Source organism: Hemiscyllium ocellatum, chromosome 2 (assembly GCF_020745735.1).
Source record: "Hemiscyllium ocellatum isolate sHemOce1 chromosome 2, sHemOce1.pat.X.cur, whole genome shotgun sequence".
Taxonomy (NCBI): Eukaryota; Metazoa; Chordata; class Chondrichthyes; order Orectolobiformes; family Hemiscylliidae; genus Hemiscyllium; species Hemiscyllium ocellatum.
Genome location: NC_083402.1, coordinates 13,675,863 through 13,689,771, shown reverse-complemented (window position 1 = coordinate 13,689,771; position 13,909 = coordinate 13,675,863). Strand labels below are relative to the sequence as shown.

At 51.5% G+C, this 13,909-nt stretch overlaps 1 protein-coding gene across 1 annotated transcript in view; it reads left to right on the top strand.

The window, feature by feature from the left end:
- The window catches only part of LOC132829932 (probable ATP-dependent RNA helicase DDX60), a 166,030-nt gene that overhangs the window by 45,110 nt on the left and 107,011 nt on the right, over positions 1–13,909 (top strand). Inside the window, exons 5-7 of the mRNA XM_060847358.1 lie at positions 1,922–2,086; positions 9,514–9,666; positions 10,438–11,040. Coding sequence (XP_060703341.1) covers positions 1,922–2,086; positions 9,514–9,666; positions 10,438–11,040 — 921 coding nt within the window. The remainder of the gene's footprint in view (positions 1–1,921; positions 2,087–9,513; positions 9,667–10,437; positions 11,041–13,909) is intronic.

The following is a 13,909-nucleotide window of genomic DNA, read 5'->3' as shown; positions in this document are numbered from 1 at the left end:
ACTGAATAGCTTTCTAGGGTCATTTCAGGGGGCAGTTAAGGGGCAGCTACATTCCTGTGGGTTTGGAGTCACGTGTAGGCCAGACTGGGTAAGGATGGCAGATTTCCTTCCCTGAAGGGCATTAGTAAACCAGATGGGTTTTCCCAATTATTGGTAATGTGCAGAGTTATGAGAGGTAGACAAGAGAGTGGAGTTAAGGTTAGAATCAGATCAACTGTGATCTTGTTGAACGGGGAAGCAGTCTGAAGGGGGCTGAATGGCTTACTAATTTGCACAAATGAGAGAGCCATGGTAAACTCACTGAGGTGAGCTTTTCAAGCAATTTGAACACATGGTCGTCAAAACATTAGCCTGGGCGCCTCAACTACTCACCCTGGGCCAATGTAGCAATGCCAATGTCACTCCGTCTGGTGGTAAGGCCAGTGTTTGTTGGCAGCTCTCAGAGAGTGCAGGTGTCAGTGAGGATTGGTAAACCTTTCTGTCCAACCTTTGTGAGCTTACAAGGTGACTTCTAGCAGCAGCTTAGACGGAGGGATAAAGAGGAATTTCTTCCCCTTGAATATAATTGAGTCTGAATCGAACAGACTGCAGATTGAGAAGGCATTGCAGGGTTATGGGAGGCTGGGCCAGGCAAGTGGAGTTTAGGCGCTAATATATCGGGTGTGGTCCTACTGGTTGGCGGAGCAGGTTTGAGGGGCTGAATGACCTGTTTCCATTCCTTATTGCTTTGTGTTCAGACTGGCTGGACTCATGCCCAGAACCAGCAGATTGCCTTCTGAGGAAACTCTGGACAGGTTCAGCCACAGCGATAGCCGAAGATACAGGGAGTGTTGAGGGTGTGGGGGAGGGGCTGCAGGAGCAAGAATGTGTCAGGTGGATTACAGTGTGGGAAAGTGTGAGGTTATGTACTTTGATAGGAAGGTGGGCAGCACGCTGGTTCAGTGGTTAGCACTGGTGCCTCACAGCGCCAGGGGACCCGGGTTCAGACCAACCTCCTCCAAGCCCTGTGCAAGTGCCCAAGGGCAGTCAACCTTGTCAGGTGAGAAACACAGCTGTGAATGTCAGGCACAGCAAGATCCCATGAACAGAGACTTGACTGATCTCTCTTGGTGACTTTGTTGGAGGGATAAATGTTGTTGAGAGTACTGGGCAAGGACTCCCTTTCACTCCTTCGAGGCAACGTCTCGGCATCTTTGATGTTCCCCAAAGGACATGAAATGAATTTTGTCACCAAACTGGGTGAGGGAAATTGGTGGTGGTGGGGGCGTGGGGTGGGGGTGGTGGCGGGTGGAAATACCCTGGAATGTTTTGCCCGATGTCTTGAATTGGGAGCTTGAACCCAGAAGCATCTGATTCATTGTGGGGGCAGGAGCCTGGCGATAAAGCAGTCATCTCATTGGAATATTGCCCAGGAAAGACAAGTGGCTGTGTGAGACAGACAGGAAAGTATGATCAGGCTGGACATTTCATGTGGAGAAAAAGATAAGGTGAATGTTCTGTTTCCTTGATGCATCATTTATTTATTTAATTTGTTTAAAACTAGAGAGCTTGGTTTAGGGTGAGAGAGGACAAATATAAAAGGAATCCAAGGGGCAACGTTTTCACACAGAGGGTGGTACATGTATGGAATGAGCTGCCAGAGGAAGTGGTGGAGGTTGGTACAATTGCAACATTTAAAAGGCATCTGGATGGATATATGAATAGGAAGGGTTTGAAGGGATATGGACCAAGTGCTGGTAAATGGGACTAGCTTGGGTCGGGATATCTGGTTGGCATGGATGAGTTGGACCGAAGGTTGAGTTTCCGACCTGTACATCTCAATGACTGTGGCTGTAATCTAATTTACTGCATTTGTCTAACAGTGGGAGCACAATCTCTTTCTCGCACATCAGTCAGAAACCGACACTCTGTATTCTTTCAGATTCAGCACAGCTTCTCCAAGCTGAAAGGAGTATGGCCCCAGGGATGCGACATCAGCAGAATTCTTTGCGTTGTGTCCTGCTCAGTGGCTCTGAAGATGTACGCTCAGGGGTTGGCGATGGTTGGGTCTGCAACCAAAAAAGGTGGAAAGGCAGAACCTCACGAGGTAACTCTGTCTTTCGAGACCTGTAATTATTGAGAAATATTCTTGGACCGAGAAGTTCCTCAAGGAGTGATTGGCTTCCTGGATGGATAACTGGCTTTAACAGGTTGAAACTGCATTCACAAGTTCGTGGAAAATGTCATTCATTCAATTAATTCATGGAACATGGGCATCCCAGGCTGGGCCAGCATTTATTGCCCATCCCTAACTGCTCAGAGGCATCCATTTTGGAATGGAGTCACATGTAGACCACATCCTTGTCAGGATGCCAGACTTCCTTCCATAAAGGATCTTAGCGATCCAGATTGAATTCCAATTTCATAACCATGGTGGGATTCAATCCGCACAGGGAGCACTGCATCTAGTACTGGTCACCCGTAGAATGATGAGTCAGAACCAGTGCAGACAAGGATGTCTAGACTAATACTCAGAACCAGCGGATTGCCTTCTGAGGAAAGGCTAGACAGGTTTGGCCACAGTGACAGGCGAAGGTAGAGGTACTGCCGAGGGTGCGGGGGAGGGGCTGCAGGAGGACGTGGAGGTTAGGAGAGTGGGCAAAAAGGTGTCAGGTGGGTTACAGTGTGGGATAGTGTTAGGTTATGCACTTTGATAGGAAGATGGGCGCCAAGGTGCCTCAGTGGTTAGCACTGCTGCCTCACAGCACCAAGGGACCTGGGCTTGATTCCAGCCTCGGGTGACTGTCTGTGTGGAGTTAGCACATTCTCCTCGTGTCTGCGTGGGTTTCCTCCAGGTGCTCCGGTTTCTTCCCACAGTCCAAAGATGTGCAGGTTAGGATGGATTGGCTATGGGAAATTGCCCATTGTGTCCAGGGATGTGCAGGTTAGGTGGGTTAACCATGGGAAATATAGGTTAGGGGGATGGGTCTGAGTGGGATGCTGTTCGGGTTTGGTATGAGTGAGATGGGCCGAATGGCCTGTTTCAAAAAGTGTGGTGCTGGAAAAGTGCAGGAATGTTCCTGATGAAGAGCTTATGCTTGAAATGTCAACCTTCCTGCTCCTCGGATGCTGCCTGACCGGCTGTGCTTTTCCAGTACCACACGTTTTGACTCTGATCTCCCGGTGGCACAGTGGTTAGCACTGCTGCCTCACAGCGCCAGAGACCCGGGTTCAATTTCCGACTCGGGCGACTGTCTGTGTGGAGATTGCACATTCTCCCTGTGTCTGTCTGGGTTTCCTCCGAGTGCTCCGGTTTCCTCCCACAGTCCAAAGATATGCAGGTCAGGTGAATTGGCCATGCTAAATTGCCCCTAGTGTTAGATAAAGGGGTAAATGTAGGGGATTGGGTGGGTTGCGCTTCGGCGGGTCGGTGTGGACTTGTTGGACCGAGGGCCTGTTTCCACACTGTAAGTAATCTAATCTAATCTAATCCAGCATCTGCAGTCTCCACGTTCTCCCCAATTGGCCTGTTTCCCACACAGTTGGGATTCTATTGTTGCTGTGAATTGAGGCATAGTCTATTTTCTAAATGGGGAAAGGTTTTGGAAATCTGAAGCACAGAGGGACTTGGGACTTCTAGTTCAGGACTCTCTTAAGAGTTAACATATAGGTTCACTTGGCAATTAGGAAGGCAAATGCAATATTAGCATTCAGTCCGAGAGGGCTAGAATACAAAATCAGGGATGTACAAAATCTGAGGCTATGTAAGACTGCATTCGGAATATCAGGAGCAGTTTTGGGCCCCATATCTAAGAAAGGATGTGCTGTGCTTGGATTTGTATTGGATTGGATTGAATTTATTGTCACGTGTACCGAGACACAGTGAAAAGCTTTGTCTTGCGAGCAATACAGGGAGATCACAGAGTTAAGTAGCAAAGATAAGTAAATAATAGGTAAACAGCAGCAAAAACAAAAACTCAGATACAGGGGACTGTTAAGAGTTTGTGAGTCCATTCAGTATTCTAACAACAGTAGGGTAGAAACTGTTACAAAACCAGCTGGTGTGTGTGTTCAGGCTTCTGTACCTTCTCTGATGGAACGGGTTCTGAGGAAGTTTACAAGAATAGCTCAAAAATGAAGGGCTTGTCATATACAGGGCGGTTGAGGATTCTGTGTCTGTACTTAGTGGAGTTGAGAAAGATGACAAGGATCTGATTGAAACATATAAAACACTGAGAGGCCTGGATAGAGTGGACATGGAGAAGATGTTTCCACCAATAGGAGACATTAGGACCCCAGGGCACAGCCTCAGAAGGGACGGCCCTTTAGAACTGAGATGAGGAAGAATTTCTTCAACCAGAGGGTGGTGACTCTGTGAAAACTATTGCCACAGAGAGTTGTGGAGGCCAAGTCATTGAATGTCCTTAAGACAGAGGTAGGTAAGTTCTTGATTGGTAACAATTCTTATTGGTTATGGGGAGGAAGCAGGAAAATGGGGTTCAGAAACATATCAGGAGAAAGTGAAGACTGCAGATGCTGGAGATCAGAGCTGAAAATGTGTTGCTGGAAAAGCGCAGCAGGTCAAGCAGCAACCTGATTCCTGAAGAAGGGCTCATGTCCGATACGTCGAATCTCCTGCTCCTTGGATGCTGCCTGACCTGCTGCGCTTTTCCAGCAACACATTTTCAGTTCAAAAACATATCAGCCATGATTGCATGGTGGAGTGGACTCGACAGACCAAAACGTTTAATTCTGCTCCTTCATCACAAAGACCATTCCCTCCGTGACTACCTGGTCAGGTCCACGCCACCCGCCCCCCCACCCAACAACCCACCCTCCCATCTTGGCACCTTCCCCTGCCACCGTAGGAACTGCAAAACCTGCACCTACACCTCCTCCCTCACCTTCATCCAAGACCCTAAAGGAGCCTTCCACATCCATCAAAGTTTTACCTGCACATCCACCAATATCATTTATTGTATCCATTGCTCCCGATGCGGTCTCCTCTACATTGGGGAGACTGGGCACCTCCTAGCAGAGTGCTTTAGGGAACATCTCTGGGGCACCCGCACCAATCACCCACACCGCCCTGTGGCCCAACACTTCAACTCCCCCTCCCACTCTGCCGAGGACATGGAGGTCCTGGGCCTCCTTCATCGCCGCTCCCTCACCACCAGACGCCTGGAGGAAGAACGCCTCATCTTCCGCCTCGGAACACTTCAACCCCAGGGCATCAATGTGGACTTCAACAGTTTCCTCATTTCCCTTCCCCCACCTCACCCCCGTTCCAAACTTCCAGCTCAGCACTGTCCCCATGACCTGTCCTACCTGCCTATCTCCCTTTCCACCTATCCACTCCACCCTCTCCTCCCTGACCTATCACCTTCATCCCCTCCCCCACTCACCTATTGTACTCTATGCTACTTTATCCCCACCCCCACCCTCCTCTCACTTATCTCTCCACCCTTCAGGCTCTCTGCCTGTATTCCTGATGAAGGGCTTTTGCCCGAAACGTCGATTTTCCTGCTCCTCGGATGCTGCCTGAACTGCTGTGCTTTTCCAGCACCACTCTAATCTAGAATCCTTCATTTTATGGTCTTACGCAGTATCGAAAAGTCAGAGGTGACCTAATGGAAACATCCAGCACTCTGCGGGGATTTGACTGGCTGGATGTAATCTTCTGAGGAAGGGTCACTTGACCTGAAATGATGATTTCTCTCCACAGATGCTGCCAGACCTCCTGAGTTGTTCCAGCAATTTCTGTTTTTGTTTCTGATGAAGCGATGCTGTTTCCTCCTGCAGCAGAATCTAGAAATAGGTGTCAGAGATTTAAAAAAAAAGTGGACAACCCATTTAAAACGGTGATGTGGGAATACATTTAATTACTATACTCAAAATGCACTGGATGAAGAATTTTTAAATATTTTCAAGGCAGCGGGAGATGGATTCTTGATTGACAGTCTCCATAGCAGACCAGCATAGCTCACCTCAACGGGGTCTAACCACTGGAGCCTCTGCTCTGCACTAGACCACCACCCCACTCCACACCGTACCACTACCCTCCATTCTGCAATGGGACAGTACACCCCGCCACCTACTCCACACCGTACCACTACCATCCATTCTGCAATGGGACAGTACACCCCCCCACCCCACTCCACACCGGACCACTACCCTCCATTCTGCACTGGGACACTACACCTCCCATTCCACACCAGACCACTCCCCTCCATTCTGCACTGGATCAGTACACCCCTTCCCCACTCCACACTGGACCACTACCCTCCATTCTGCACTGGATCAGTACACCCCCTCCCCACTCCACACCAGACCACTACCCTCCATTCTGCACTTAAACACTACACCCCCACTCCACTCCCCACTGGACAACTCCCCTCCATTCTAAACTGGGACACCACACCCCCCACTCCACACGGATCACTACCCTCTATTCTGCACTGGAACACTACTCGCCCCCCACTCCACACGGACCACGACCCTCCATTCTGCACTGGAACACTACAATCCCCCCCCCCCATTCTACACCGGACCACTCCCCTCCATTCTGCACTGGAACACTACAATCCCCCCCCCATTCTACACCCGACCACTCCCCTCCATTCTGCACTGGAATACTGGCATTCCCACGTCATGCTGCTGTCCTCACTTCAGAGGCTGGCAGTGGGAAGGTGGGGCTGGGTGTCCGAGGCTGAGAGAAGGGAGGGAAGAGAATGAAGACAAAAAAGAAAGGAGAAGAGGAACGGGCAGAGTAGTGGAGCTCTGGATGGTGCGTCCTACATTCCCGTCATCTTACTGCGTGGCCACCATCCAGCTATCCACCTCACCGCCCTGCTCCTCGTTTTCAAATCCTCCCACCTATTCATTCACAAAACATGTTACCCTAGCACTTACTCCCTGGAGGGCACTAAGTCCTTCCTCCACAGCCCCACGGCACCTTCCCCTGCCACGCTGGGGCGGTAACACCATTTACTTCCTCCCTGCCCAGTGTGCAATGGCCCAAACACACCGTCCAGGTGAAGCAGCACGTAACACAGTCTAGACCAGTACAATCACTGCTCCCAATGCTGTCCATCTCTATGACGCTATGACTCTCTGTGGCCTGCTTTCCATTGGGGAAGATTGGGTGACCGCTTTGCAGAACATCAAAGACACTGAGCTTTGCAACAAAGACACTGAGCTTCCAGTTGCTGCCACTTTAACACAGCAGCCTGTTCCCCGGAAACATCTCTGTCTCCGGCTCACTGCAGTGCTCCAATGAAGCTCAGCGCAAGGTGGGAGAACAACACCTTATTTTCCTCTTGGGAACCCTGCAGCCTCTTGGATTCAATATCGAGTTCAATAGCTTTGGAGCTTGGACTCCCCCATATATTAGCTTCCTACCCCACACACCAAGCCTTGTATTCACACAAAGTCTGCCATTACACAGTCATTACTAGTCACTAACAATCCCCATTAACAGTTATTCACCATCCCAACCAGATCGTTATCCATTCCTTTGTATGTCCGACACTTCCTCTCTCTCTTTGGGCTCTATCCCCACCAGCTGTTTATTCCTTACTAACCCCCTGCCGATAAACTGACACTTTCTGAGCTACCGTCAGTTCTGAGGAAGGGCCACCGGACCTGAAACGTTAACTTTGATTTCTCTCCAGAGATGCTGCCAGACCTGCTGAGCTTTTCCAGCAATTAAGAAGGCATACGGTGTGTTAGGTTTCATTGGCAGAGGGATTGACTTCCGGAACCGCAATGTCATGCTGCAACTATACAAAACACTGGTGCGGCCACACTTGGAATATTGTGTACAGTTCTGGTCGCCCCATTACAGGAAGGATGTGGAAACATTGGAAAAGATGCAGAGGAGATTTACCAGGATGTTACCTGGTCTGGAGGGAAGGTCTTATGAGGAAAGGCTGAGAGACTTGGGTCTGTTCTCATTGGAAAGAAGAAGGCTAAGGGGGGATTTGATAGAGACATACAAGATGATCAGAGGATTAGATAGGGTAGGCAGTGAAAGTCCTTTTCCTAGGATGATGGCATCAGTGTGTACGAGGGGGCATAACTACAAATTGAGGGGAGATAGATTTAAGACAGATATCAGAGGCAGATTCTTTACGCAGAGAGTGGTAAGGGTGTGGAATGTCCTACCTGCTAATGTAGTCAACTCAGCCGCATTAGGGAGATTTAAATAATCCTTCGATAAGCACATGGATGATGATGGGATAGGGGAACGAGCTGAGAATAGTTCACAGGCCAGCCCAACATCGAGGGATGAAGGGCCAGTTCTGTGCTGTATTGTTTTCTGTTCTATGTTCTGTTTTTGTTTCTGATTTGCGGCATCCACATTTCTTTTATTCAAGTCAATCACATTGGTGGGTCAGGAGTCACATGTAGGCCAGGCCAGATAATGATGGCAGATTTCCTTCCCTTAAGGACATTAGTGACTCAGATTAGTAGTGATCACATGATCACCATTTTATTCCAGGATATTATCTGTATTAAAGTGTCCTCAACTTCATGGAGACCATCCTCTTCCAACTACCTTGAAGAATTTCTCCTCCTGTGTCAATAAGGATTTCAGTGAGTATCTCCCTCACTGCACCCCCCGAGTCATCTCTTCTGCCCTGTAGCACCATCCTCATGACCTGTCCTACTTGTCAATTTTCCTTTCCACCAATCTGCTCCATCCTCCTCCCCGACTTATCACCTTTACCTCCACCTCCATCCACATACTGCGCTCTCAGCTACCTTCCCCCCAGCCCCACCCACCGTCCCATTTATCTCTTCCCCCCGCTGAGGCTCCCAGCCTCATTCCAGATTCAAGGTTTTTGCCTGAAACGTCAATTCTCCTGCTCCTCGGATGCTGCCTGACCTGTTGTGCTTTTCCAGCACTACACTAATCTTGACTTAGATGGGTCTTGGCCAAGTAATTCCCATGTTCCTAATAAAAACTTCCCCTGTCACTACTGAGGGTTGGCAATTTTGGTCACCTTTTCCAGTGATGTCCATGTCTAAGACTACATGAAGGTGGTGGCTTCAAAATAAATGATTAGGCTGGCATGGATGTGATGGGCTGAATGGGTTGCTTGCCTCCCACAAGATCTCCAGTGAATTCCACTTGATGCCTGTACAGTTCTTCCCACCGAGTGGCCCCTTGTGAAACTGGGTTGACCGAGTGGAAAGTTGGTGGGACTTGGAACTGCTGTGTGTGTGGGGGTGAGACTTTCCAAGAAACATGAGTCAGAGATCAAGTGGTCATTCCCTGCAAAGCCACAGAATATCTCCATGAATGTGTCATTCAGATCGGTCCTTTGTATCCAGGCGGATTGCAATAGAGGTATCACTTGTGGGGTTCGCTTAACATCGGGTAGTGAGCTGAGGGAGCGGTCAGATTGCATCTCTTTACTTGTTGACGGGTAGATGGACAGGAACATTGACATTGGAACCATCTTCTATAAAGGGTGAGGTGGACATTGAACTCAGTTTCAACTGCTCTCGCTTGTGTGTTCGAAACAGGAAGGATCCAACGAATTGGCTGTTCAGTCTGCAGCAGACCTGTGCAGGATATACTGCCTCCATGTGACACTGCTACGTAATCTACCCTTATCCCACAGAGCCCTCCAAAAAGATTTTCCATGGACAGATTTTGCTGAACACTTCTTATTGCTGGTAAGTGCTGGCACTGGACAAAACACAGTAATGGGGTAAATAGCATCTCCGGGTCAGGCAGCATCCAAGGAATAGGAAATTCGACGTTTCGGGCATAAGCCCTTCATCAGGAATGAGGCTTATGCCCGAAACGTCGAATTTCCTATTCCTTGGATGCTGCCTGACCTGCTATGCTTTAACCAGCAACACATTTTCAACTGTGATCTCCAGCATCTACAGACCTCATTTTTTACTAAATAGCATCTCCCCTTCCTTTTAAATTGTTCTCCCTGGTTCTCAACTTCCAGCTTAACTGTATCTGACCTGTCTATCGCTTTCATATTTTGTTGGTTTCAATCAGATCTCTGAACCTGACAGACAACAGGCCCAATCTCTCTTCATAGGGTAGTCCCACCAACCCATGTCCAAATCTGCTAAACTTATGTTGCATTCCCGTGATGTTAACAACATCTTTCCTGTGATAACAGAACAGCGAGTTATTCTCACGGGTATTTTTCCAAAAAACAATGAAATCTTCTTTATGTCACCACAATGTGGTACCTAACCTAATGGTAGAAGTCATAAATAAAAAGGAAAAGAGGTAACTTCATCACAGGTCAATTCACAGCCCCAGAGATCAGGCTACGCTAGAAACCCAGGCTTAGACAGCCATGCAGAGCCAAGACCTCAACGCCAGGACAACAGCTCCGTGCCAGGACAACAGCTCCACACCAGGACAGCAGCTCCACACCAGGATAACAGCTCCACACCAGGATAACAGCTCCACGCCAGGACAACAGCTCCGTGCCAGGAAAACAGCTCCACACCAGGACAGCAGCTCCACACCAGGAAAACAGCTCCACACCAGGACAACAGCTCCATGCCAGGATAACAGCTCCACACCAGGACAACAGCTCCACACCAGGGCAGCAGCTCCACACCAGGAGAACAGCTCCACACCAGGAGAACAGCTCCACGCCAGGACAACAGCTCCACGCCAGGACAGCAGCTCCACACCAGGATAACAGCTCCACGCCAGGACAACAGCTCCGTGCCAGGAAAACAGCTCCACACCAGGACAGCAGCTCCACACCAGGACAACAGCTCCATGCCAGGATAACAGCTCCACACCAGGACAACAGCTCCACACCAGGGCAGCAGCTCCACACCAGGAGAACAGCTCCACACCAGGATAACAGCTCCACGCCAGGACAACAGCTCCACGCCAGAACAGCAGCTCCACACCAGGGCAGCAGCTCCACACCAGGAGAACAACTCCATGCCAGGACAACAGCTCCATGCCAGGACAACAGCTCCACGCTAGGACAACAGCTCCATGCCAGGCCAGCAGCTCCACACCAGGGCAGCAGCTCCATGCCAGGACTAGAGCTCCATGCCAGGACTAGAGCTCCATGGCAGGACTAGAGCTCCTTACCAGGACTAGAGCTCCATGCTAGGACTAGAGCTCCACGCCAGGCCAAGAGCTTTACACCAGGACAACAGCTCCATGCCAGGATAACAGCTCCACTCCAGGAAAACCGCTCCACACCAGGACGGCAGCTCCACACCAGGGCAGCAGCTCCATGCCAGGACTAGAGCTCCGTGGCAGGACTAGAGCTCCATGCCGGGACTAGAGTTCTATGCCAGGATTAGAGCTCCATGCCTGGACAAGATCTCTGTGCCAGGTCAAGAGCCCCATGCCAGGACAAGTGCTCCACGCCAGGACAAGTGCTCCACGCCAGGACAACAGCTCCATGCCAGGACTAGAGCTCCATGCCAGGACAAGATATTCACACCAGGACTAGAGCTCCATGCCAGGATTAGAGCTCCATTCCAGGACAAGAGCTACGTGTCAGGACTACAGCTCCATGCCAGGACTAGAGCTCCATTCCAGGACTAGAACTCCGTGCCGGGGCTAGAGCTCCACGCCAGGAAAACAGCTCCACGCCAGGACAACAGCTCCACGCCAGGACTAGAGCTCCACGCCAGGACAACAGCTCCACGCCAGGCCTAGAGCTCTACGCCAGGCCCAGAGCTCCACACCAGGACCTGAGCTCTGTGTCAGGGCTAGAGCTCCACGCCAGGACTAGAGCTCCATGCAAAGACTAGAGCTCCGTGCAAAGACTAGAGCTCCATGCAAGGACAACAGCTCCACGCCAGGGCTAGAGCTCCATGCCAGGCCAAGAGCTCTACACCAGGACAAGAGCTCCATGCCAGGATAGCAGCTCCACTCTAGGACTAGAGCTCCACGCCCGGACTAGAGCTCCACGCCCGGACTAGAGCTATACGCCAGACTAGAGCTCCACGCCAGGACAACAGCTCCACGCCAGGATAACAGCTCCACGCCAGGACAACAGCTCCACGCCAGAACAGCAGCTCCACACCAGGGCAGCAGCTCCACACCAGGAGAACAACTCCATGCCAGGACAACAGCTCCATGCCAGGACAACAGCTCCACGCTAGGACAACAGCTCCATGCCAGGCCAGCAGCTCCACACCAGGGCAGCAGCTCCATGCCAGGACTAGAGCTCCATGCCAGGACTAGAGCTCCATGGCAGGACTAGAGCTCCTTACCAGGACTAGAGCTCCATGCTAGGACTAGAGCTCCACGCCAGGCCAAGAGCTTTACACCAGGACAACAGCTCCATGCCAGGATAACAGCTCCACTCCAGGAAAACCGCTCCACACCAGGACGGCAGCTCCACACCAGGGCAGCAGCTCCATGCCAGGACTAGAGCTCCGTGGCAGGACTAGAGCTCCATGCCGGGACTAGAGTTCTATGCCAGGATTAGAGCTCCATGCCTGGACAAGATCTCTGTGCCAGGTCAAGAGCCCCATGCCAGGACAAGTGCTCCACGCCAGGACAAGTGCTCCACGCCAGGACAACAGCTCCATGCCAGGACTAGAGCTCCATGCCAGGACAAGATATTCACACCAGGACTAGAGCTCCATGCCAGGATTAGAGCTCCATTCCAGGACAAGAGCTACGTGTCAGGACTACAGCTCCATGCCAGGACTAGAGCTCCATTCCAGGACTAGAACTCCGTGCCGGGGCTAGAGCTCCACGCCAGGAAAACAGCTCCACGCCAGGACAACAGCTCCACGCCAGGACTAGAGCTCCACGCCAGGACAACAGCTCCACGCCAGGCCTAGAGCTCTACGCCAGGCCCAGAGCTCCACACCAGGACCTGAGCTCTGTGTCAGGGCTAGAGCTCCACGCCAGGACTAGAGCTCCATGCAAAGACTAGAGCTCCGTGCAAAGACTAGAGCTCCATGCAAGGACAACAGCTCCACGCCAGGGCTAGAGCTCCATGCCAGGCCAAGAGCTCTACACCAGGACAAGAGCTCCATGCCAGGATAGCAGCTCCACTCTAGGACTAGAGCTCCACGCCCGGACTAGAGCTCCACGCCCGGACTAGAGCTATACGCCAGACTAGAGCTCCACGCCAGGACAACAGCTCCACGCCAGGACTAGAGCTCCACGCCAGACTAGAGCTCCACGCCAGACTAGAGCTCCACGCCAGGACAACAGCTCCACGCCAGGACTAGAGCTCCGTGCCAGGACTAGAGCGCCGTGCCAGGACTAGAGCTCCACGCCAGGACAACAGCTCCACGCCAGGACTAGAGCTCCGTGCCAGGACTAGAGCGCCGTGCCAGGACTAGAGCTCCATGCCAGGACTAGAGCTCCGTGCCAGGACTAGAGCTCCATGCCAGGTCTAGAGCTCCACGCCAGGACAAGAGCTCCATTCCAGGACTAGAGCTCCATGCCAGGACTAGAGCTCCGTGCAAAGACTAGAGCTCCGTGCCAGGACAACAGCTCAATGCCAGAACTAGAGCTCCGTGCCCTGATTAGAGCTCCACGCCAGGTCTAGAGCTCCATGCCAGGACTAGAGCTCCATTCCAGGACTAGAGCTCCATGCCAGGACTAGAGCTCCGTGCAAAGACTAGAACTCCGTGCCAGGACAACAGCTCGATGCCAGGACTAGAGCTCCGTGCCCTGATTAGAGCTCCACGCCAGGTCTAGAGCTCCATGCCAGGACGAGAGCTCCACACCAGGACAACAGCCCCAAGCCAGGACAACAGCTCCATGTCAGGACTAGAACTCCACGCCAAGACTAGAGCACCACGCCCGGACTAGAGTTCTATGCCAGGACAACAGCTCCATGCCAGGACTAGAGCTCCACGCCAAGACTAGAGCACCACGCGAAGACTAGAGCACCACGGCCGGACATGAGCTCCACGCCAGGACAAGAGCTCCATGCCA